At 35.7% G+C, this 27,964-nt stretch overlaps 1 protein-coding gene and 1 non-coding gene across 6 annotated transcripts in view; one reads left to right on the top strand and one right to left on the bottom strand.

The window, feature by feature from the left end:
- LOC123711552 (protein kinase C and casein kinase substrate in neurons protein 1) overlaps positions 1-27,964 on the top strand; it is an 88,653-nt gene that overhangs the window by 35,450 nt on the left and 25,239 nt on the right. For 3 of the 5 annotated variants that reach the window (XM_045664132.1, XM_045664133.1, XM_045664131.1), the window contains 2 exons: positions 7,990-8,234; positions 19,475-19,623. In XM_045664132.1, coding sequence (XP_045520088.1) covers positions 8,018-8,234; positions 19,475-19,623 — 366 coding nt within the window. In that variant the 5' untranslated portion in view covers positions 7,990-8,017. Of the gene's footprint in view, positions 1-1,909; positions 2,037-7,989; positions 8,235-19,474; positions 19,624-27,964 lie in introns of those variants that run through there. The other 2 variants (XM_045664130.1, XM_045664134.1) reach the window with 2 other exon arrangements.
- Positions 24,412-24,495, bottom strand: Trnal-uaa. Its single transcript has one exon. It is a non-coding gene; the product is annotated as a tRNA-Leu (tRNA).

Genomic DNA, 27,964 nt, shown 5'->3' with positions numbered 1-27,964 from the left:
GACGTTTATTCTATAAAACGACCAGTATTATAAATTGGCTAATTCATAAGTGTGGTAGTCAAATTGTTAATATTGGTTTTTAGGTTCATTCATCATTAGTAAGGCCAATTTTTGAAACCAGCTGCGTCATATGGTCCCCTTATGAAAGGTATTATAGGGATATGATTGAAGTGTCGTCTTGTAGGTATGAGTTTCCACATGTTCATCGTCACACAAGTGTTAATAACGTTCATAGGAAGAAGGTGGAGTGCACAACCAGTATTCTCCCTGTGACATCAGGGTTTAGAGTCGCAAATAATTATGCAAAATTCGTAATGTTGTCGTCAGTTAATATGTTTTATATATGAGAGAGACACGTACAGAACATATTAAGGCAATTTAAGAGTTATTTGGTCGGATACAAATAATTTAAATATCGAAGACAGCAATTATTTATTTGACAGTTTTGACAATACTTTTAAAGATAATATTAACAATTTTTAAATTAAAAACGCTTACGACAAAAACGTTATGTACTGAATTAGACAATTTACTAATAATTTCTTGAATAAGGTGTGTTTTGATATGTGTAAGTGTGTGCAAGTGCGTGCGTGCGTTTTTAAAAAAATCAATGCCGCTACAATCTTTTAGGTCTGGGCCTCAGATTTCTGTATCAGTTTCATGACCATTTGTTAACCTAAAAGGCAAGCAGCTGATCAGCCTTCTGTGCCTGGGGCACGCTGTCGACTTTTTAGGTCTTAAGGTAAGCCGGTTTCCTCACGATGTTTTCCTTCAGTATTCGAACGAATGTTAAATGCGCACATAGAAAGAAAGTCCATAGGTGCACAGCCGGAGATCGAATCTACGACCTCAGGGATGATAGTCGCACGCTAAAGCCATTAGGCCAACACTGCTCCTCGAGCGTGCGTTTTAATGTGATCTTTAATATCCATTCGATTTGCTTATCTCCTTCGAAAAGACGCGTTGGGAAATAATATGGAATGAGTCGAGGCTCGCGTACTCTTAATATAGGTACATTTATATGTATGCAGCTGTCATACTTTCTGCTTTCTTATATTTTAAAAGTATCTGATACAAGTTGGCATTACTTTGAGAATATTTTTAATCATGTTTACGCAGGTTTTAGTGAAAAGTTCGTCGTCGAATTAAATAACACGCTTACTTTATTTATAAATACCGATTTCTCTGCCGTTTAAAGAAACATCTTTCATTGACTTGTGTTACGTAGGCCGACCGGTTGGTATGCGTGCGCGCACCCGTAACGCAACCCGTCTGGTTACCTGCTATCAATATTATCTTACGTACGTATAAAATTTAGCTGATATCATTGCGCGTGCGGTGCTTTTAATTTAGGTTCTAGATTTTCCAGACGCTATTTTGTAGTATATTATATAGTTATTTACATATACTAAAATCTCAACTCTTCACAATTAATTGAACCGAGTGTTCATAGGTGTCGTGCATATTAATACCTACAGCTGAGTTTCATCATCGGACGTCGACTGAGAGTTTTTAAGGCAGTTGTTGCCCCAAACTCCGCCCAATAGTCACCCCACCATAGTCTATGTGGAACCAGCTGCCCACTGAATTTAAAAACCAATTCGACTTAAGGTTCTAAATTCTTAAAATGCCGGCAACGCACTTGCCAGCCTTTTGGCAATGTGTCCATTAGCGATGGTATTATCGTTTATCCCTATTCAATAAAACAAAATTGTTTTAACCTGTGAAAAATGCGTCTACCAAGACTAACATTGTATAGTTTTATCAATCAAAACGATCACTTATTCAAATATATGTAGTTATATTATATGCAAATTTATCATTTACGTAGACTAAACAAAAAATGCTGTGAAAAATTCGTATTTGTTCATTCGAGATTCTTCGCACATGCCTGAATAGGTTAGTGTCTTTTGTTCATCGTACGGTCTATCGTAATTGGAATCATTCCTAAGTGTTTGTGTGAATATGGCAAAATTATGCAAGAGGCGCGGAAGACGTTGCCGAAGTAAAATGCATCATTTGATGCACACGTTGGGGTAAGTTGTACGAACTAAAAATAAATCTAAACTTTTCCCAGTAAGATAGTGAATTTACAATAGCGATATTGTGATAATGTTTAATATTATATACGTATTTTATTATATTTTAATTATTTAATGTTTCTCGACATTATCGTATTGGCATAGTCTGTAACGTATGTATGTATTTCTGTAATTAATAATCTTTTAAAACTCTTCTGTATAAATAATTCTCAACCTTATCCTGTCCTGATAAATCGTGACTTGTGTAATTCTTGTCTTTCCTTTTCTTCTGTATTGCATTTGAATCGCTATTCGCTGTTCATGAATCTTTAAGATTAGCTTTTTAATTTTTGGTTTGTTATTAATATTTTTTTTGTATTACTTTGGATTAAGGATTTAGCAAGATATTATATCACATTTGGTTCTGCACATCTTGCACTCATCATTGTTAGTTCTTCTCTTACAAGGGTTGCCTGGAAGAGATCGCTTATTAGCGATAAGGCATCCCGTTGCATCCCTTGTATTTTTATGTATTGTGTTACTTGTTTTCTTTTAAATAAATAAACATTTCCAACCAATCCTTAAAGAATAATGTGGTATGTAAAAAAAAGAGTTGCCGATAAATATATGAAACCTGATTAGGCAACTTTTAGATTTTGTCATTTAAGAATCGTAGACAAGTAATTTATATATCGTTTGCGTTAAAGATATTTAAGAATGAGGTTGATTGCCCCAACCTTTTCAATAGATTTAAATTTCGTGTATCCTCTAGACCCTAAGCATCCCAGCATCCCATTTGTATCTCCGATGAACGCGTTTAGCTCAGATTGAGGATTCTGGTAAACGAGCTAGGTCTGGATATCCATTGTTGCTCTCCTCACATTTTCAAATCGAATTTCCTTTAGTCTTTGAAATTTTCTAATCGATATATTTTTTTTCTTCGTGTTTGTTCTTGGCAATCTTGTATTTCATGTTTCTTAAATACCAATGTATCAGTGTACCGAGCGTTGGCAAGCTTTTGTAAATAAATATGATTGTGTATCACAAAGGTGTACTCTGATGATACAAAGCTATTCGTTATGATCTAATGGGTGATGCAATCGCGTATCAAGGCAGGTGATGTCGGCTCATTATGTGATTAAATGTGATCTTAGAGATGTTTGCACTGTAGTAATTAAGACGCTGTACGTTGTTTTGAGGAATTTTAATCGCCTCATTGCGAACGTTGTGAGTAATGTTTCTTTATATGGATTTTTGTTTTTTTAATTATTAACACTTTGTTGCATTGATATTATTATAAAAAACTGGGTAATATCACAAACAAGCGATCACTTACAGACAACCCTAAAAGTGACGGTAGTAGCCCTTTTTTATAATAACAAAAGTAGATAGATGAAAAAAAGTAAAGGATTTTCGTTTTTTGAATTTTGAACACTGTTGCATTATTATTATTGTATAAAATCAGGTGATCTAAATGGTTAGGGATGCCACGAGCGGCTTTATCTTTACTAGCCCATTTTTTAATACAAGCTGCCTGTGCCGGCATAAAATTGCTTTCCTTTTTTGCCTTTCCATTACTGGAGGTCGGCCGTGAGTCTGGTGAAGTGTGACTTGTCTTGTTCCAGATGCAACAAATCGCCCGCAGTCACAATACCTGTCCACTCACTAACGTTGCGAAGCCATGATAATATCTTTCTACCACCACGCTATTTACACTGGATTTTTTTCGTTATGTTTATATCTATAGCGTAATTTTGTGTATGACCCCGAAACACTCTTGCAGTCCAACTGACATGGGTGTCCATGGGCTGGCTTTGTATCTGATTTGCCTCTGCTGCATAGAGCATGAAAAAGAAACGACAAAAATACACTACAACCTTTATATATAATCTGAACGTGTCGTTATAACAGATAGCGAAGCAAGCAAGCAAATTCTACGCTCCGCTGCTAGCGTATAGTAATTAAATTCCATTTCATGAATATAAAACGTTTTCATTTTTAAGAATTTATATTTCTTTTGTAAGACTACGTTTCGTATTTACGTCATTTAAAGAGAACAATACACGCTAACATATTAATATATCGCAGTGCAGTATGTGCTATTCAATAACTTATGTAACTACTACAATAGAAGACTATAGAATTTTTAAATACGAGGAAATCAAGTCAAATATATTAAGTTTTCGCTTGTTTAATCATTAATTTCAGTTTTCTTCTTTTTATCTATGTATTGCGGTGCATAAGAAACAGAAATAAAATGCAAAAGCGTTTAAAAAATAATGAATATGACGAAGTTCTATCAATTACTTATAAAAGGTATCCAGCTTGCATTCGTTTGTTCTATTTAGTACCGACCATCTAGAGGTTGATCACATAATCAAAAACCTAAAATCAGATAGCGCACCGGGGTCGGATAATATTCCCACACGATTTCTAAAACTCGCTAGAGGTCTTTTAGTACCTTGTTTATGTCATCTGGTCAGCCTATGTTTTCAAAAAGGGATATTTCCGACTAAACTTAAGCAAGCTATTATTGTACCGGTGCTTAAATCAGGCGATAAAGACAAAGTAAATAACTACAGGCCAATTTCCATTCTTCCAGCCATCTCTAAGGTCTTAGAAAAACTACTAAATATTAGATTACTAAACTACCTTAATAAATTTAATATTCTATCAAGCGCACAATATGGATTCAGGCAAGGAAAATCAACTGAAGATGCCATATCTCAACTAACGTCTCTAATAGTATCAAACCTAGATAAGGGAAAGAAATGCCTTGGTGCATTTCTAGATTTAAGAAAGGCATTCGATACAGTCTGTATCTCCTCACTTTTACATAAAATGGAGCATATAGGCATTAGAGATACACCCTTAAAGCTATTTTGTGATTACCTTTCAAGGCGAACATAGAGAGTGAAAGTAGGAGATTACGTAAGTGATGAATTGGAAATCACCTATGGGGTTCCGCAAGGAAGCATATTAGGTCCAACATTATTTTTAATATATATTAATGCATTAAGCAATCTAAAACTTGATCACGGGCAAATATTTTCCTATGCGGATGATACGGCTGTACTTTTCACAGGGCTTAACTGGGCAGAGGTATAAATATCAGCGGAAGTTGGACTGACAACTATTGCTAAGTGGCTTGATTTTAACCTTTTGTCTCTCAATAAAGAGAAAACTAACTATATATGTTTCAGAATTTCTGATCGAACTCAACCACCTAATGATTTTAAAATTAAAATACATCACTGCGATATGCAAAGAGACAGTAACTGTCCGTGTCTTCCAATAGCAAAAGTTAGCTCTATCAAATATTTGGGCATTCATATAGACGAGCGACTATCATGGTATCCCCATATAGAGTCCATGACTGGTAGATTAAGGAAATTAACATATATTTTTAAAATTTTGCGACACATTACATCGGATATAATACTTAAAAGAATTTACATAGCACTTGTTCAGTCCGTACTGACATATTGCATAAACATATGGGGCACGGCGAAGAAAACATTTTTTTTGGAATTGGAACGGGGACATAGGGCTCTATTAAAGGTCATGCTGTTCCGGCCATACAGATTCCCATCGGAAGAGCTTTATCATCTCAGCCAATTACTTTCCGTTCCGACATACAGCTTGTCCTGAGTCTAATTTTAAAATCACACAGAGCGCTACCATTTGATAGTAGGCTGTTCTTAAAAAGAAATAGGGATGTTGTCGTCGGTCAGACCGTTAGGACTGACTTTGCGAGACGCAATATGCAAGCAGACTACATCTATAATAAATTAAATAGGCTGCTTAACATCTACCCGCTTACCGTCTACAATCTAAAAATACGACTAAAGGACTGGCTCATGAACATACCCTACGCAGAGTTGGAGCTTCTTCTGAGGCCTAGTATGTAGTACAGACTTTATTCATTCACTCACTGACTCACTCACTCACTCACTCACTCACTCACACATTTGCACTCACACACTCACTTATGCACTCCAGTGAGTTGATAACAGTTAAAAATCAATAACAAAAAAAGAAAAAAAAGTTATTAGAAGATGTAACTAAATTATATATAAATTAAATATTTTAAGGAATGTATAACTAAGTTTGTTATGAAAGAGCTGGAAACCCTGACACAGGTATATTTTTTACTTAAAAGCGTTCCCAAATCTTACACATTGTAATGAAATTGAACTTAAAATGAATAAACATATTTTATTATTATTATTATTTAATTGACTTGTTACCTATTAATATTTTGGCTTTTTATATATTTTTTAAGACTATGTAAAAATAAGTAAATGATTGTTGTGTGAACAAAAGGCGTTCCCTTAATGTTTGACATAATAAAGCTATCAAAAGTACGGGTTGGTCTAAACCTGGCGTAACCACAAGGGCGCAACATAAGTTACTTTACTATTTGGATGTGAAAGATACCAAAAATGTACATTTCATTATATTTTATAGACATATTTATTTCTAAACATTGTTTCAATAATATCACAATATTAGTAGTTGCGTTGTCTATTGTCTATATCGACCTCGGCCTTCCCAAGGTCAGGAATACGATTTTCCGAGACACGTTTTGCATTTTCTACGTGATTGATGGAGGCTTGAACTGTAGGTCATTTTCATGCCATGCACCCGGAAGGTTTGTCTATTTATATTAAGATTTGTAGGGAAGTTGGGAAAAACATGGAAGATTTCGTATAGGACAAGTTGCTGTTGCTGTTACTGAACCATTTGTGTGGCTGTGTGTTCCGTTCTTATACAAGTATCGTATATTAAGAACTTAAAAACAAACTACAACAAGGTCTGGGCCTTAGATTTTGTATGTGTCGTGTTTATTGGTTTTTCTAATAGGAAATGATATTCTGACCATGACATACGCATACGACTATTTGGGTCTAAGGCGAAATGCCTTCCTCACTATCATTTCTTCAACGCCGAAGGTGGGTGTTAAATGTACCCCTAGAGAGAAAGACTATTTGTCGAGCCTTCAATCTCAGGGATGTGTCTCAAACGCTCAATCCTAGGCCAAGCACTGTTCTCATTAAAAAAATTTAAAACTAAATATAGATCCTTTTTAATTCCATGCATTAAATTTCGTCCTTCATTTTAATACGAAATAATATCGCGAATGAATATGAGTAATATGATAGCTTGTAATACTACACCTTTCACTCCACTTGAAGTGTTTGTTTAAGTACAATGCTTAATTTGATCTAAGACGATCGTCATTGTTCATGTTGATTGGTAATTATGTAAGCATTTGCAGTCACAAGGTACTTCGAACATGTGTTACGAAATGACATGCAAAATATGAGGAATCCATGAATATCAGATTTAATAGTAATAAATAATGATGAGTGATGCAATTATACTAATACATTATTATGGTACAAAGGACAGTTGTTCCCAACCGTTTTGTGAAAACTTAACTTTCAAAACATAATGAAAAACTGAAATTCAATCTCCAAATAATTTTAATAAAGATTTTTCTCCATTTAGTGAGATCCTTGCACTTGTAGCCCAGAGATTTTATGTTGGGTCCCAATTTGTGTTATATGCAGCTGATTCCGGTTGCTGCCCTTAACAATCAAATTGCCCCCCTGTGGGGTAAGGGCCCCAAGGGAATCACTGCGTAAGAATTATTATTTGGAATTTCGAAATGAGCTTTTTACTAACACACTACAAGTTGAAGGCCGCTTCGAAAGATGACCTCTTTTGACGGGGCCACCGAAAGTCTGGATCTAATTCCTGGATTAGTATCCATAAAAACTGAAAATTAATTAATTTACAATAATAAACTGTAGCATAAAATACAATTTCCGTATAATTGAAATAATGACGCCGGGAAAAAAATTCTTAACAATAGAAGCCTTGTACTTCTATCTATTTACAGTTTACAATGATATCACAGCTGTTACAGTGTTCATTAAATTTTTGTTATTTATTGTTACAGAGGGGCGGTGTGTGAGTGTCGCACCGCCATGTCGCACCACAGCGACGAACAAGCGCTGCTATCAGTTACCTCTGACTCGTTCTGGGAGCCTGGTAACTACAAACGGACCACCAAGCGAGTGGACGATGGACACCGGCTCTGCAGTGAACTGCAAGGCCTGGTGCAGGAGCGAGCTGAAATAGAGAAGACTTACGCCAAAAGCCTTCGAGGCTGGGCGAAGAAATGGAATGACCTTATTGAAAAAGGTTTGTAACTTTCTTTTGCCATATGAATTTATCATCATTGATCAGAAATTTGGCTAAGCCCGACCATGTTTTATTCATTATACACATGAGATATAACGCTTACTATCCATACTACTATTAATCCATTAAAATTGTTTGTTATGGAAGAGCTGGGACGACAAAGGTTTGAGACTCCTTTTAAACCTTTCAATCTTAACTTAAAATTAATTGTTAAAACGATTAAACACAATTTTATTTTTATTTTTTCTTCTAGACATTATTTTATACTAAAGTAGTTCATCATTATAATACTCGAAAGAGAACTAATTTAAGCGTACGACCAGCCAGGATCCAGAAGATAAACCACTCATGGAACCACCCATGGAAACCACCATATGGAAATTGTATTCGTTTTCACAACAAACTCCCAAGTGAAATTAGAGAACTATCACTGAATAAATTCGTTACAAATTCAAAACTCTCGTTAAACGTAAATTAATCAATAAAGGTTTTTATAAATTTGACGATTATTGAAATGATCCTAATCCTTGGGATTCTTCAATAAATTTGTATGACCAAAACTTAGCGATTAAAAAGAGTGGCCGAGAGATTTATGAACGATTTACCCGCTTGACCTGCGAACTGGTGGTAAATATAAAGTTAGAATTAACTTTTTTCTGACGTTCATAAGTGAATTTGTTTACCTATATGAAGAAAGTTATTTTGAATTTGAGTTTGATCCGAAGGCAATCTCCGACCGAAGTTTAAAAATTATATGGTACCACTTTCACAATTGCTTTATAGCAAAAGAAATATTGAATACAAGTAGATGCAAATTTTATAGCTCGGAAGTTAGTCACAAGTGGAGAAACTCGTAGGTCAGGTGAACAATGTTTAACTTAACCTCACTCAAGTACATAGTACCATATAGGTATCTGTGTTACGTATGATAATCTCAACATATTACGTAGACATATTGCACCAGGATTATGGCTACTAAGAAGAGAAGAAAAAAACTGTTAATTAAAATGAAAGTGAAAGAGTTTTATAATGCACATAAAGTATTGATGTGTGTATGGAACTTTCTGTACCGGAAATAAATTCTAATACTGTACTGTTGAACGTGCACTCACAAAGCAAATTATATCATAGTTTCTTATATTTATAAATAGTTGAAGGGATTGTACCACCATTGATTTGTCTAAAGCATTGAGTTACTGTCCCTTATGGGCTTAGCTTTAGTGACGTAATCGTGAAATGCGTGGCTGTGGCTTCCTAACGAACAGAAAACTTCAGAGCGGTGGATTCCATTAAGCCTACTAAGTGACCAAGTTCTGAGCTTCTGGAAGGACCTAGGCTGACTTAGTCCTGGCTAAGGCTTGGACAATGGACCAAATGAGCATCTGTGTGCGGAAATTGAGTCCACACCAACATACATAGGCATTAGCTGCCCTAGTTATTTCCAGAATTACAATCCATCCTCTTTGCGTCCAGTTTTGAGTACGACGACCTTTGGCATTAAATCACGGACACGAATTGCTTTTTGGAATATAAAAACGCTAAGTTACGACACTCGACTAGCACAAGCAGAAGCAGAAATGATAAGATATAATCTACAAATACTTGGTTTAAGTGAAGTGCGTAGAAATGGTTTTGGCGAACTGAAAACATCCAAAGGCCTAACTCTTCTATACTCCGGGAAGGAAAATGAGGATGACGACCTTGAATATGGCGTCGCTTTCCTCCTCTCTAACTCCGCAAAGGAAAGTCTTTTGGACTGGAAACTGATCTCAGACCGAATCATTTGGGCCCGCTTCAACTCAAGAGCACGGAAGATCTCCACCTTGCGATCAGTTCGAAGTGGCGCTCGTCACTCCTCGATGTCCGAAACCGAAGAGGCGCTGATATTGACAGCGACCACCATCTGGTTGTAGCCGAAGTGCGACTCAAGATTGCAGTTGCGCGACTTGCTGGTGCCCCTGGTAGAGCTGGAAGAAGGTTTGAGGTCACTAAACTGCGAGATCCTGAAATTTTGAACAGGTTCAGGCTTGAACTTCGTAACCGCTTCACCGGACTCAATAGACGGAGAGTGGAAACGCATCAAAGTGGCCTACACAGAGACCAGCTCTTCTGTCTTAGGTCATACTAAAAATTCGCGCGTGGATTGGATGTCACAAGCTACTTGGCAGCTGATAAACGACCGTAGGGAACTCCACCTAAAACTGCTAGGAACCAACGACGAACTACTACAAGCCGACCTCAGACAGCAGTATCGGGAGATTCGTAAGAAAATCTATCGCAGCTCGCGAAAGGACAGAAGGTTGTGGGTTGACGGTATTGCTGACCACGCTCAAATTGCCGCTAACACCGGCAACATGGGAGAACTGTATAAAGCGACTAAAATCTTGGCAGGAAAGATAAGTCAGCATAAAAAGCCTCTAAAATCAAAAGACGGTCAACTTATCGTAACAGCAGAAGGGCAACTACGACGCTGGCGTGAACACTTCGAGGAAACCTTTCGTCCCACAGCTACGCATGGAGGCATGCAAGACACATTTCCACCACCCAGGCCACTAGACATCGATATCGAACCACCTACACGTGATGAAGTGGAGAGAGCGGTCATGGGTCTTAAGACTGGTAAAGCACCAGGGCTTGATTTAATAGCCGCAGAAATGTTAAAAGCGGACTTGGCTACTACCGTCGACACGCTGACACCTTTGATTGGGAAAATCTGGGCCAGCGAGAAGCTTTCGGAGGACTGGAATAGGGGCCTTCTTATTACTGTGCCCAAAAAAGGTGATCTAAGCCAATGCAGCAATTGGAGAGGTATCACCTTGCTCTCGGCCCCTTCCAAGGTTTTCTGCAGAATTATCTTGGACAGGTTGTCTGCAGCCGTCGAGCCTCTCCTTCGCATAGAACAAGCTGGCTTCCGGCCTAACCGCTCGTGTACCGACCAAATTAACACCCTTCGTATCATTCTCGAACAGGCATCAGAATGGCAGAGAGAGATTTATCTTACCTTTGTTGACTTCGAAAAAGCTTTCGATACGTTGAGATGGAGCAGCATATGGTCGCGACTCTCTAACATTGGTGTCCCGCCAAAGATAATTAACCTAGTTAAGGCCAGCTATAGGAACTATTCTTGTAGAGTGATTCACGATGGTCTCGTCTCAGACGATATTCAAGTGCACGCAGGCGTCCGGCAAGGCTGCTTACTCTCGCCACTACTTTTCCTGGTTGTTCTCGACGGGATTATGGATCGCATACATCAGAACCAGCGTCGCGGAATAGAGTGGGGATTAACCAACATCTTAGAAGATTTGGATTACGCCGATGACCTCTGTCTGCTGAGTCACACGCACCGCGACATGCAATCTAAGTTGGACGACCTGGAACGCGAGGCGGGATTTGCGGGACTCAAAATCAACACCCGGAAAACGAAAGAAATGCGTGTTGGAGTTGAGAATCGCACCCCAATGCGGGTGGGTGCAGAGGACATAGAAAGCGTTCAACAATTTGTTTACCTCGGAAGCGTCGTGTCTGAAACTGGAGGTACAGAAGAGGACATCACTTCGCGCATTGCCAAGGCCAGAGCAACCTTTGCACAACTTCGGCCTATATGGCAGTCACGGATGTTGACGCGTCGAATCAAGGTTAAAATATTCGGATCCAACGTCAAATCTGTGCTGCTCTATGGGTGTGAAACGTGGAAGGTCACCAAACACATCTCGCACCGACTCCAAGTGTTCGTTAACCGCTGTTTTCGCCGTATTCTGAACATCTACTGGCCTGAAAAGATCTCTAACGAGCAACTTTGGGAGCGCTGTCGAGAAACCCCGATCAGCCAGCAGATCAAGCGACGCAAATGGAATTGGATAGGCCATACACTCCGAAGGGATCTCAATCATATTCCCAAGCAGGCGCTTGATTGGTATCCGCAAGGAAAGCGGAAGCGTTGCCGTCCCAAACAAACCTGGCGCCGAACAGTTGCGGACGAGGCAAAGAGAGCCGGAAAGACTTGGAGCGAGGTGAAACACGAGGCTCAAGACCGAACGCGATGGAGACTCACTGTGGACGCCTTCTGCCCCACCTAGGGGTTAAAGGACATTAAGTCAAGTAAGTCATGTCAGGACCGTAGCATGTGAAGATGTCTACTCCTTTGGGAAAAAAATAATACAGTCAAAATCGATAATGACATGGAATACTCATATTTGATCGTAATAACTGATAATCGTAGCCGAACCAACCTACCTAATACAATATAATTCAGCCGGGACCTTTGATTTTAGTCATTATAACCGGTATGTTGTTCTAAACGATGTCGTTGTAAACGGATTTGACTGTATAAATAAATCTGTGCTACCTTCTGCAGCCTCGGTCTACCGGGCTTATGCTCCTCCATTGCAAACTATAATCTTAGATTGTTTTGTGACCGAGATCATATTTCATACTCTCATTACCAATTCCAATAAGATTCCTCAATTTTGATAGTACAATCTGAAAACTGAAATCTAATATTATGCCGTGTCACTGATGCTTACATAAGTTGTTCGTGCCGTGTGTTTTACGAAATGTCAAGGGCAGCTAATTTATATGCCTCGCTGTCTACCCTATAAATTGAAAGTAGGAATGGACTAAGTGATTGTTACCAATTATTTCTTGAGCCTTAAAGTAAACTTGAATTATTATTATTTAATAAATAATTGAAAGATAGAAAGCGAAATCTACGTTGTGAAACAAAATATACGAAACAGAAAACATGAGTCAATTATTTACATTAATAGATAAAAAATTAAAACTTTATATTAATATTCAATCTTTAAGATAAAAATAATATAAATTAATATAACAAAAATCAATAAGAAAACACTTTTTAAACGGATTGAAGCTATCAGCTTTTAAAATCATGTAAATAATTATAAGTTTATAATAATAATACATAGCTTCAATCCTTTTAAAAAGTGTTTTCTTAATGTGTAAAAGCTATGTAAACAAAAGACAATAAAAATCAATAACTAACCTTAAACTACATTATGAATTACCCTTTAGCCAAGGTTCCGAAGATACTGTACTTCCGAAGAGACCCCCACGGACCATGGGTCTCGACACCGAATGGGACAAAATTATATTCGGAGCCTAGACGCCTGGTTAAAAAACTAACTAAATAGTGTCCTAATCCTCATGTTTCCTAAAATATTTTCTGAAAACTGTTTTGTTTGGTAAGGTGGAAAATGTTACCTCAATCCCATATTATTGGCGAATTGCGCAGATAATTCCTGTTCGTACGAGGCACATGGAACAATTGTGAATATCTTGTCCCATACGGGGGAAGTTAGATAATATTCTTTAAAAAATAATAACAGCAAATTGGAGATATCTATCCGCCCATTAAGATTGTGATTAATTACTATAATTTGCCTCAGCTGGTCGCGCAGTCGGAATTGTTGTGTTTACCTTGTGTAAACTATTTTAGATAAAACGGATATCCAGTATAAAATGTTCCTATCAACGACGTCATTGTATAAAATATAAGTAAAAAAATGTTTACTACACTCAATGAACTTTAAAGGGCCGTTTGAACCGTTTGGACCCGGGGCTGTAGGGTATTAGGGAATTTAGTTACTGATAATAATGCGAGAATTGCCCTAGTGCTTATCATCGCCTTTCAATAGATTGCACTATCTTAAAACCTTGAGATAGCGTTGTAAGTAAACCAGGTGACAGTATCATGTAGTCGCCATCTAAGGAGAAATATCTTTATCCCATATCTGACTATTTATTGTTCTCATTTTAGACATATATAAATTATCCTATATATATATATGTCCTGAAAGACCAAGAAACGTTTAGGAGAGAGTTCAAAACTATTTACTATGATTAGATTTCACGTGAGAATTGTTTATATTAATTAATTCAACTGTCTTAAACATAAATATCATACATTAAAAGCTTTTAATAACGATTGAGTTTTGTTTGAATTCAAAATTATACATTTTCTTCAGTTCTTTACTTTTAGAGAATGCATGCTAGTATTTTCGAACCAATTCTTAAAAGGCCAGCATGGCACTCGCTTGACATTTGGCATTGAGTGTCCATGGGCGGCGGTACCACTTAAGCCAGGTCATCAGGTGAGCCTCCTGCCCGTTTGCCCCTCTTCTTTAAAAAAATACAAATATGTCAAAGACCTGTGGACATTTCGCCAAACGACGTTTCGGCGCCGAGCTTTTTCCAAAAAGATACGAACTTTAAAAAAAAGTATTATGGTTGCTCTAGTTTTAAGTGAAGTATGTCGTCCGCGTTCCATATTAAACTTTATCAAACTATAAAGCATTGTAGTGATATAATGAGCTTATCGCTTAATTAAAAGCCGGCGATTAACACAGTAGCGGATGCGTTGATAATTTCTATCGTAAACGGCATCATTTAACTAGCGATATCCTCACTATATAAGGCACCAAAGTTGCTTTATAAACACGATACCGGATTTATATTTACACCTTTATTTTTTATTGTTATGTATTAAAATTCAAGTAAACTCTTTTGGAAAAACGAGCATCTTAGGAAATTTATATTCTTAAGTCGTGAAGAGAATTGTTGATTTTTTCTATAATTTTTTGATATAAATTATGAATTGTTTAATATCGATGTACTACAGATTATAAGAAGTGGGAGGTTGTGCTACTGTCACGGACATTGCACTAGGTACATAAACAATTTTTTTCGCGGCTTGCGTTGCATTTATATCTTTTTGTAGTAAAATTTTAAAATGTATCGAATTTTTTCATTAGATTCACTCATCTTGACAGTACGAAAAATAATTAAAAATCACACATTGTCCTAATTTGAATTTGAACTTTTCTTTAAAATTTTAACTTTTAATGATACCAAAACCAGCCACAAATAATAAAGCCAAAGAAATTTTATTTCAAGTTCATACATACTATAACGCGAAAGGCCTTTTTCCCCAACCCGTTGTTCGCGATCATTTCTTAGTCGTCTGAATTTGGAATTTCTTTTTGTATGGACAATTAATAATAATAATTTAATGCAAGAATATGGTACAATAATGTGTAAGGTGCCACACACAATGGCAAAATTGTCTTTATTAGTCATATGAATTGGTCAATTCTTATATTATTTGTATCATACATATCATATCAAACGTTATTCAATTTATATCAACTACAGTGTCTCACGCAAATAATCATTTATTGAACAATAATTTTTTTCTAAAAGTAATACACCAAGTCGATTTTTAAAGACTCTAGCCGGAAGATCTTTTAATTCTTTTGGTAATTACTGTCCATGTGTCCATGTCCATGGTCAGGATCTGGATCAAGTACATTGAATGAGGGTACTTTTTTCGTGATATGTTCACTTTCATTCGGATAGCACAATTAAAATGTGTAAGTACTATCTAATTAACAATTTTGGCTCTAAAATTAAAGATACCTTGTACGAAAAAAAACAGGTACTAACTCGGCTTTCGTTAGTTGAATAATGAAAGGTCGACGACCTTTGGCGACGATGATAAAAAGCCTACCGATACTCTTATATAAGTATTGAATAAGCTAATATATTCGAAGTGCTTGTGTAATGCACGATAAATATTTAACACGACGCCCTCACGTATTTGTTTGGTGAAATTGAATTGCGTTTAGCAACGATTTTATCACTTTTAGGTATTTCACTCATATCTTTGTTTTCATAAGAAATTGTATTTATTGGTTTGACAACCAAGTTCTTACACCTAATAACTAATCTTATGAATTTACGTATATTGCTATTGAATATTATAATTTATTAATCTACTCAATCGTCCTCGGTGCTTGCTTGACATAGGCGTCCTCCAGATTTTTCTACTGTAGTCTGTCCTTTATATTTCTGTCGTATCATTAATTTCGAGATATCTATGTGCGACTCGCTGACATATGCCACCTGTTGTTTCCTTAATCTGGTCTATCCACCCCTAAATTGTCTCCGTCTTTCTCGATTATAGTACCTTGGGCACCAGTTTAATACTGTTCTTCTCCACTTTCCTCTTGCCATGAGACTTGCCCAATTATTTGCTCAAAGTCAAAAATCATTTATTCATATAATTAAGTAACACAATGTACTCTTATGAACGTCAATAAACAAGAAATATACATTAAATGCTTCTAATTTTACATTAACTGCCAGTTCTCAAATCGAGGGCGTAGAACAGAAGAGAAGAACTGGCAATATACTCTCCGCCACTCTTTTTGTATTACACAACGTTTGTAAGGAGCTGCCAACATCACACCATGTTCCACATGACATCAGCAGGAGGCAAGGTGAAATAGGAGCACGCACTTACATTCTCGTTGGAACAACACGCAAATACATAGTCAACAATAACTAACATCACCGCATACACGAATTCAAGTACGACCAGTCACCTACTTTAGTTATTCTTAATGATCTCTTTTTTATTTATTCTTATGATAGGGAAGAGAGAAATAGATAGCGTTTAATTGGATAAGAATAATAGTTTAAGAGTACTTTTTGAAATATCCTTTCCAACGTCCGGGGCGTTTAGTGCTAAACTAAAAGTTACAGTTTTTATAAAATTACAATTCTTATAATATATATATTATGTAATTTATGTGGACACAATTTTATTTAACAATTACCGTGCATGGACGTGAAGAAAGCTATAGAAACTAAAAGTAAAAGATTTCCACTAAGTATTCAACGCACGAGCCACGAATTCGACACGTTTAACATACCTTATTCGAATCGAAAATCGAAAGTATTTTACAATACACACGTACGTAATTTAATTAATGGATAGTTTTTTTCTATATAGAAAATTTATTATTATTAATTAGTTATTGATTTGATGTTAAGATGTCTTTTAAAACTTATTTAATGATGATAGTGTAGGCATTTGAGTTGTGAGATAAGTGTGATTCTCGTTTATTCTTTTTTTTGCACCTCAAGAATGATACCAAATTTTCAATTGACGTCACATTATGCGCAAATTTCGATTTTAGAACAAAACCTAGCAATTAATTTACAATTTTCACTCGAAACGTTAAGTTAGATAAATATAGTAGTAGATAGTAGAGACAATATAGATAATAGAGTATTAAAAAAAAAACTACAGACGAAAATAAGATTTTATCAACTGTGCGATCGTATATGAGGTATTTGCTATGGGTAAAATATGGGAAGCGTTCAAGTAATACGTCACGTAATTTTTGGTGATTCTTGAGGGCCCATTCCCCCAAATGAAGCGCCGTAACCTTTCTGTATCCAATAGTAAAACGTTTCGTGACCACCCCCACTGACTCTTTATACCTAAAACTTACCATTATGTGGTGTAAATACTGGAAAGTGGAAAATAATATTAAGAATAATGCGTAATTCAATCCCCGTCCCGTATCGTAACGTTTTACAAGAGGACATACACACCCCACCACATTCGTCACGTAATACTTGAACTTTCCCTATACCATTTGAGCCCGATTTCATTCATATTAAAATAAATAAATCAATGGCGCTACAACCTTCTAAGGTCTGGGCCTCAGATTTCTGTATCTGTTTCATGATCATTTGTTAGTCGAATAGGCAAGTAGGTGATCGGCCTTCTGTGCCTGACGCACGCCGCCACTTTTTGGGTCGATGTTATCCTTCACCGTTCGAGTTAAATGCACACATAGAAAGAAAATCCATTCGAACCTACGACCTCAGGGATGAGAGTCGCACGCTGAAGCCACTAAGCCTAGACTGCTCTTTTCACTCATATTTTCGTGTATCAAGTTTGAATAAAAATAGGTTAGTTAAATCAAACTTAATTCTCGTTACAAGAGCTATTGTCAACTGTCCGGGATACAAGAAAATTCGGTGAGCTAGATTTATTAAATGAATCGTAGAATAGAGTATGGCGATTAACACGTCGCGTCGTTTGTGGGTCACCCAGAGGTTAATCTCGCGATTACCTTGACTAAAGTCGAATAAACAACTACAAAACAATACTTCGTACCTTATTACCCAATGTGTATATCGACGTGTATGTATTGTGACGACGTGAAAGACGAGTGAGTGCTGGGAATGAAGTAAATGGAGCGTTCCATACCTTTGTGTAGCAAAGAAATCTCAATTTAGGCTCGACTGGCTGTACATATAAGGGAGTGCTTATCCGTTAACATTCGATTGTTGGGTGTGGCAGAGAAAGAATCGAACAACAAATGCCGTGGATATGAGAGCGTTAAAATGTGTGGTGTAATATTGCGTCATATGATAAGTAATACATAGATACACAGCATTGTGGGTACGGTACCAACTAGGATACGGAAGGGAATGCTTAGGTGGCTTGGCCATGTAAAACGGAGGAATTAGAAGCGGTTAATAATATACAAGGCAAGCGTGGATGGTGAAATCAAGTTGGGTAGGCCTTGTCGTATATACTTGGACCAAATCCAAGCGGTACTAGAGAAGGGACAAGTTAAAAGCACTCATTACTGACGAGCATGCATGGTGTATGCCCTGAAAGTGAATGAATCCAGAGGGGTATGTCAGGACCATAGCAAGTGGTGTTCCGTGGTCTTTGGGAAGTAGTTTTGATTAATTTGTTTTTACAATTAAAAGAAGAAAGGAACTGTGTGTTAAGCTAAATAGAGATTAGAGGAAGAATATTTCAGTTGTGTTTATATATCTTTGTATTCAGATGGATATTGGCATTACATATACAATGGCATTACAATGTTATTAGCGGTTATTAAATCTAGTTTCGCCCGGAATCCAATGAGAGTGTTGAAGACCTTTAAGGTCAAAGTGAGGTCGGGGTCGCGGAAGTGTATTAACATTGACACTGTACAAATTCATTATTTTAGTATAATATGTATAATTAATAAAAGTCATTTATTTGTAAAGGTTGTTCGGAATTCGCAAAGTTTCGTTTGAAGAGTGAATTAAATTTAGCTTCTTAATTCATTTAAATTAATTCTCAATTTAAGTTTAACAAAAAACGTCTATTTGCAAGTTTCATATTTTTTTAATCAGAACCCAAAGATTAGATTTCAATGTTCTACCTCTGCTATATGAAATAAAGAAAATATATTTTTTATAAATAAAGAATTATCACCTAGACTCAATCAAATATTATCATTTCACTAATAAACATGTATCTATTAGACTCGTAAATGTCCAATTCGTATTTAGCGTTTGCAGTCACCAACATATCTTCAAAAATTAGCAGTACCTATATCATATATTATTTAATTTATTTAAAGGACCGGAGTATGGGACGATGGAGGCGGCGTGGAAGGGTGGTATGGTGGAAGCCGAACGGCTGTCAGACCTCCACCTCAGCGTGAGGGACCGGCTCGTCAACGACGTCATGGCACAGATCAAGAACTGGCAAAAGGACACGTATCACAAGGTCAGTTTGATTGATGATTTGATTGATGAGAAATTCATCAAAGCTTTTACTCCTATATGCTAAAACGTATGAAGACATGGGCTTAGTATTATTTTGGTTTCTTTGTGTTCAGTTAACACTAGCTGCTACGGTGATGTGGGGAAACCATCGAATTTTAAACCAAAAATGAATTTTTGAATTTATTTTTGACTCAAACGCGGAATGCTGTCAACTTCCTATGGAATATTCATACAAATGTCTTTCTATACGTTATGGAGTATCTCCGAAGAGTTGTTGTAATATCTTCAGAAGAAGTATTAGATCAACGCCATTCGGTTTGTAACCTGTAAATAAAACTGTAAAGAAAAATAAAACTTGAAAAGATCCCAAAAATCTTCTTATACATCGTTTGTATAGCACTCGTTGAATCTCAACTCAAAAGTGGCAGCCTATCAATCTTCTATAGATTGCACTCCGGAGAATGATTCTTGGTACTACACAACCAGATTCCTTCATCCCATTTCAAACAACTTTCGCCTGGATCACGCTGGAGTTTCACCCCTTCGTTGTTGACATCCACAATAATTGTCGTACTACACGACGTGGTTCGTTGTTTCTTGTCAAATCAGCAAAGGTGTTCCTCCTTCAATCTTTCCTTAAGAGTTCATATCTGTCATCCATCATACAAAGAGTATCTAGTCTAGTGTGTCCAGTTTTGTATAAACACAGGTTTATATGAAAATAATAACATTACATTTGTTACTAGAATCGAACCTGCCTTATGTTTTTTTTATAAATATCTATAATAATATATAATTAGAATTTATAACGAGGATTGATTTCAATTTGAATTCATACAAGCAAATGACTGTACTTTGTAAAGGCAACTAGGAAGCTATTTAATCTGTAATGTGTGTGGAACGGGGTTTAGGTGAGTTCTAAGGCTTCGTAGTTATTTCAACAAGACATTCTTATGTTAACAACTAACGCAGTTAACAGAACGTGTAGTATAGTGCATTATTATTTTGATTGATAAATAAATAAATCTTGGCCTCAGATTTATGAATCTGTTTCATAATTATTTGTCAATTTATATCACAATGTTTTCCTTCAATGTTCGAGCGCTTGTTAAATGCGCACATAGAAAATGCATTGGTGCACAGCCGGGGTTCGAAGCTACGACCACAGGGATGAGAGTCGCACGCTGAAGCCAACACTGTTCCATATATCTAATTTACCAAATAGTTTCATGTTTAACCATACCTTTCAAGTATTCTAGTACAATAAACACTATTCTTACAATCTAAATACTAAACATTCCATTTCGGATGCAAGAGTTCACTCTTGAATATTACATTAGATTATCCAACCAATATCAAATACCTTATTAAAATTCAAACATGTAACACCTGGAATAACTTCGACAAGTCATGTGAACTTTAGGTGCCTCGCTAACATCGAGTAACTAGGCTCAGAAAGTCGACGGCGTGTGTCAAGCACAGGAGGCTAATTACCTACTTGCCTGTGCCTTAACAAAAACTAAGGTGCAACATCTTTGATAATACTTTCCATATCGCTTTGGAAAGTTTTATCTGTGTCATATTAGTAGGTTTTATTAATTTTCAACAAAAAAAACATCAGATTAAACACTCCTTGCTTAATCGATTTCTCAAAAACTTTGTATAATGATAATAATAAAAGACTTTTGTTCGCTGACTTTTTCAACTCACATGCTATTCTTATAAATTCTAAACTAATTTACATAGCAAAAATAATACATTTATTAGCAACCACTTTGGTCAGATTGTCTGTATTGTTTCCACGTCTCTCTATCCTTGGCCAACCTTCTCAAAAACTTTGTATAACGTTTATCGATTAGAAGGAAATCAAGTGTTAGAAAACTGTCTTACTATGATATTAAATAAATGTAAAGTAACGAAATGGTAGATAATGGAAGGTATATGTTAACATATTAAAAACACGTCAGCTCAAAGCAATGAATACGTAATAAGTTGTCGTTAATGGCCAAGGATGATGTAATTAATATTTAAAACGCAAATGCATTGTCTTTGAGATTCTATTCGTGTTAATATTTATAAGTGGCTGTACTCATTTCTATTTCTGTACTGCAATACAATAGCGAGAGCTGCAGTTTGTGGTAAATAAATAAAATTTAACACTTAAATTACGTTTAGCACTGGAGTAAGTAAGTGTAAGGTTAAACAAAGAAGACTTTTGATGGCTAAATTCCATTTAATTAGTAGGAGGAAATGATTGATTGAAAAAAGCAGAAAATAGAAATAGATGGAAATGCTTAGAGGAGGCCTTTAGCCTTTAATGACATGCGAGAAAAGCATGATAATTTTTTTTATTCATTGGCCAACAATTCATTATTATGTGTGATATTTGGTAACCCTTATAAGTAAAACAATAGCTGTGTCGGGGTTTTCAGCTCTTCCATAACAAAATTCTTAGTAAATTCCATAAAAAATATATTTATTATATTACACGCCTGAGTGCACGTGTGAGTGTGTGGGTGGATGCGAGGGAATGAAATGACTAAAATGAATTAATTGTAGAAAAAAATTATTTACAATTTACCCATTGACATGACACTTATTATAAGAAAATTAAATTACATTTTTAATAAAATTGAAAATAGTTTCTTATAAATATTAAGGTCAAGTACAGAATGTGTGTTTCATTCTTGCATTTTTTAAATATTTTTCTTGAGTATTTTATTTTAGTATGTGTATTCCTTTATTTCCTATTGTTTTGTGTAACTGCCTTGTGGTTAACATAACACATTGTTAAAGGTCTATGCAGTTAATAAATTCAGTTAAATATTATTTATCATTTTATGGAATATAACATATATTATCTAATGTTATGTGACTCAGAGCAGTGTGCTTAGTGGCTTCAGCGTGCGACTCTCATCCCTGAGGTCGTAGGTTCAATCCCCGGCTGTGCACCAATGGATTTTCTTTCTATGTGCGCATTTAACATTAGCTCGAACGGTGAAGGAAAACATCGTGGGAAACCGGCTAGCCTTGCCTATAAACTCTTTAATCAAAGATTTAACTGAATTAAATTGAGCTATTCCGTTTTAACAAAAATTAAACAATAATTTTAATTACCATATAACTAATTATATTAGAAAAATGCTCCCTAAGACGCGTAGAGGCTAGTGAATATATTTAATCTAAATGTATTTAAAAGTATTTTTTATATACAGTGATTATTATCATTATCTGTAAAGGGTCTAAATTGCATTTAGCGTCACGCAAAGCGCTCCTACGGCTTTCTGCAATTTGATAATGGATTATCATAATGCTATTAACCCTTCCTAATAACTTGACACATCGCGTTATAACTTTTTCTAATCCTTTTTTCAACTGTTGTAGGAAACTCTAGCGTCAGATTGGTATTATATACACCTGTATGGTAACTTTCACCAGTATAATACTCGAAATAGAACTACTTTAAGATGGACTTGGATGGACTACTTTTAGAGGTCGTAGCAGTATAACTTGTCAACACTTAATCTATTTAAATTATCATGTATATAATTTGTGTGAATAAATAAACACACATACAAAATTTATATTTGTTCGCATTACCAACATGAACCAGCTCTTTCCGACTCTATACTCTCTCTCTCTCTTAGTCAATTCTAAATGTGCTTAGTGGTTTCCTGTAAACAGAGTTATGTGGATATCGTCAGTAAGCATTTATTTTATTTTTCAGTAAATTTAATACATAATTCTTCGTATTAGTAAAAAGAAAAGCCCACCTTGGCAGCGGCAATACTTTCAAACTCAGGTTTAATATAATTTAATTTCCTCAAGCCTCGTCTTAAAACAAGTCGTTTGTTTGGTATTGTAGAAACTGCACGGCTCCTGAGTCATCGGGGCTCTTTAAACATTAGAGGATTTTAGTTTTACTCCATATGAACCACTCGCGTACAATAGAATATAAGTGAAATAAAAAAAATTATGTTAATTGCTATATATCTAATGAATGCAATGTAACAGTTGAAGAGAGTGCATACGTCTGCCTATATTCTCGGGGCGTAACTCCTATGATTTAGTTAATGGCTATGTAACGAATGAATGCAATGTAACAAAAGAGAGTGCATACGACTGACTATACTCTCAGGGCGTAACTCCGTCGATATAGGAAATCTTCACGCTTATAAAACTAAAACAGGCTGAGTGAGCAAAGTGTACAGCCTTGGATCCCACACACACTATTCATTCCTTAAACATTTTATATAGCGGGCACCAACAAGTCTTGACCCAGTCATTGGGTATTCCGTACACGACCTATCATTGAGATGTGACATTTTACGTTGTCCTGAACTTTACTTAAACTAAAACAATAAATAACTGTGAATTTTATAAGTGTTGGGTTATGAACGAATATTTGTATAGAAATTGAGGTTATCTATTGTTAATTTCATGATAATGACTATGACAATTTAATTTTAAGCCATAATATTGTTTCTAGCTAAATAATTATGAAATTCCAATATAATTTCCAAACAAAAGGAACGCAGAAATCCAGTGTGTATCATTATAACGTAATTTCGTTGTGTGGTGATTTTAAATTATCACAACCCGCTGATTCGCTTAATGCATATTTAATTTAAGTAGAATTGCTCTGCTGTTTATTTTTTGTTGTGTAAGATAAAACCTATATAAAAAATTGTTTCAAAGTTGTCACGTTAAAAAAAATGTTTTGGTGCCGGATAAAACATTTAAATAATAATCAATGCTTAATATAAAATAAAAAACACTATTGCATTTTTGTCAGGTGTGGGGTTCGAACCCACGCTCCCTCTCGGGAACCAGAGCTTAAATCTGGCGCCTTAGACCACTCGGCCAACCTGACTTATCAGTATTCATCGAATATCTTGACTAGCAGGTGCCAGTGTCTGTATCCTTTCATTATTTAACTTTTGATTTAAGTTGTGGTTGCTCGTAGGTTAACAAATATAAGTTTAATTTAGATAAATAAAAATAATCCATTTTTTTTAAACATTCACACCAACACGTAACGCAAATGGAATACATGTAGGTTAATAGTTAATACATAGTTCCCGGCGAGTTTTTTTGTATTTGCCCTGGCTAACATGTTTAGACGAGAGGTTTATATTAATATAAATTGAATGAACTAAATGATATATGTTTGAAAAATGTTTCTCCATGTATTGACCTTGTATATGTTACATTACGTATATTGATTAGTATTTTTATATACAAGGCCATCAACATCCAATGAAGCTAATTTTTGGATGTTGGTGTATTCCTACTAAACCCTATAATTATTTAAAAAAAAACTATTCAGAGTCGAACTTCGTCGAATGAACCCTTTCTGACAAACCGCAATTTATTTTTTCGTAACAGGGCAATTGGCAGGAGCAGGGCAGGGCTCACCTAGTGTTAAGTGATTCCCATGGTCAATCACATTGCCGGACGGCTCATAAGTGTCTTTTAAGAACTGGTACGCTCTTCTATTGAAGGACACTAAGTCGAATTGGTTCGGAAATACTTCAGTAGGCAGCTGGTTCCACATAGTGGTTGTGCATGGCAAAAACTGCCTTAAAAGCGGTCGGTTATAATAATTTGAATTAGGCAGTTTTCGGCCTTTAATCTTGACATCATAGTTTGCCAACGATTACAACTGTTTGCTATATAAACACAATTTTCCGCATAGCATACTAAATTATACATAAACTGCGCAACTCTTATCAATGTTTGATAATACGTAATGTAAAGAGTGAATATTTAATTTTCATAAGATAGATATTAAAAAAATATTTATAGTTTTGTTTTACGTTCGATAGGCATTGAGGCATTTGGTACAAGACACTATGGTACAATTCCAATACGATACAATTTTTATTAGCTCTCACGACTTCGCGTATGTAGTTAGTTATATATAGTAAGAAAAGTACATTTCTTCATTTCTTAAGCGAGTACTACGCATGTTTATGTCTTGAACGCGTAATAATATTATTTATAGATACTGTAATGGCTGCTTGCCTTAGACCCGAAGTGTCGACGGCGTGTGTCAGGCACAGACCAATTATCATGAAACAGAAATTTGAGGCCCGGTTGTAGCGCCATTGATTTATTTTTAAAATAATAATTGTTATGGAATTTCAATACATTATTTCTCATGTTACGTAAATGAGGCTCTTAAGACATCGATTCGTGATAACGCTATCGCGCACGTCCACAATCGTGACAATTTGCTTATCTTCAAGAACCTTATCAGTGTCGAGTGTTTTCGTTATTATAAGCGTTAAATATAGTTCATGAGACGTGTAAGGCCCAGGTTCGATTTGAAATTTCGTTACCTTTTATAGTTGAACTGGCAGCTATTTCTACTAAGCGATCTCTTCTAGCGAACAGTAATTAAAAAAAACTGGTATAACAGAAAAACCTCTCCCTTTTTACCATATTTTTGTTAATTTTCATTTTTATTTTGTTTATTATTTTGTGTATCGTTACGTTAGTAATAAATGTTATGTTAAATTCTGTCAAGAATATTTATTCTATGTTAGCCTACGAACTTTTTAGCCTACGAACTTTTCAGCCCACTTAAAGTGCTGTGGTGTGAATATGTTTTATATGATGTTAACACTCACCGAAGTTAGTCATAAGAGTACGGATATGATGTTCCACCATTATGCAACTCTCATGTAACACTTGACATGAATAAAATCGGTGAAATCTCATTTGGAATGCGACCTTGCTTTACAACATTTATTTCACTGCCGTCGTCCCTTAGCCATGGAAAATCTCACCACAAAACCAAAAGTAACAGAAACAATTTTTATAATCGAGACAAAATACAGATGCCGTGATACACAGAGTTAATAGAATTTTAGTACAAATCTGGTGTTAGCCAACTTTTTTCGACCGTATTTAGGATTACATTAAGTATATTTTTATTATTGCCTCCAGATTTATTTTGGTATATAAGGTATCATATTTACTTAATAAATTAAAGTAAATAACGAACAGTGTTGGCTTAGTGGCTTCAGTGTGCGAGTTTCATTCCTGACGTCGTAGATTCGCTCCCCGACTGTGCACCAATGCACTTTCTGCCTACGTGCGCGTTTAACATTCGCTTGAACGATGTAAGGAACATCGTAAGGAAACCGGCTTGCTCTAGACCCAAAAATTCGATGGCTTGTGTCAGGCACAGGAGGCTGTTCACCTCCTTGTCTATTAGCTTTACAAATGATCATTAAATAGATACATAAATCTGAGCCCCAGACTTAAAAAGGTTGTAGCGCCACCTAAACAACGTTAATAGGAATTTGGAATTAATTTTATCTAAATAACGACATTTTAGCTATCAAACCTTTCAATCACTATATTTTATCAATGCTATCGTATTTTGATATAATCACGTTTCAAGTAAATTCCAATAAGTGAAAGAACTGATGAAGTCATCGCTAAGCAGGTCTCATTGATTCCTTGTGTAACACCTGACACGAATATCGTCGACATCTCATAATGCATTCGACCTCACTCGTAGGAGCTGTTGCAACGGTACAATGGAAACGTAGTTTCACTTAATACAAAACTTATATGTTATATTAAAATGCCGGCAACGCACTCGCGAACCCTCTGGCATTAAGAGTGTCTATGGGCGGCGATAACACTTAACATCAGATGAACCTCATGTCCGTCTGGCCCCTGTTCTATAAAAAGAATACAGTTTCTTAAATATTTTTTCTTACTGCCATCGCCACCATTATTAGTATAAGTTATTTTAGACCTATACGAAATAAGAAAGCACAAGACAAAATGAAAGAACCTAAGAAAACACTTAGACAATATTCAGAGCGAAAACAGATAACATTGTTAAAACTATACGACATAGATAACATAAGTCATGTACATTAATAGATAAATAAAAAGAAAACTGAAATTAAATTATATTCGATAAGTGATAGCTTAAAGTCGCGTTTGAATGTTATAAATGTAAAGACTTTAACTTAAGGAAACTGCTTTTTATATAATAGAACCAGCCTCGTGGGTAAGATGTTTCATTAGGCACTCGTCTCCCGGTCGGAGCACTGATCAATTATATTTTAGATCTGCGGTACATAGGACTCGTAATGTCAAATTCTTCAAACGCTCCTTAAGTCCTATGTAAACTAAAGAGCCCGCCTCTGACTGACTGACTGAGAGAGACTGACTTTGTTTAGCAGTAACAATTTAGTTTTTTCTTTGAAATATTAAGTATGACTTGTCGTTTGTTTAATGTTAATTTTTATATACTTACTTATGTTTTCTGTTTCATATAAATTGTTTGTCTATGTATTATGTTGTGGCCTTGT

The sequence above is a fragment of the Pieris brassicae genome, chromosome 7 (genome assembly GCF_905147105.1).
Source record: "Pieris brassicae chromosome 7, ilPieBrab1.1, whole genome shotgun sequence".
Taxonomy (NCBI): Eukaryota; Metazoa; Arthropoda; class Insecta; order Lepidoptera; family Pieridae; genus Pieris; species Pieris brassicae.
Note: the sequence above shows the minus strand (reverse complement) of the source record. Positions and strands in the feature narration are given on the sequence as shown.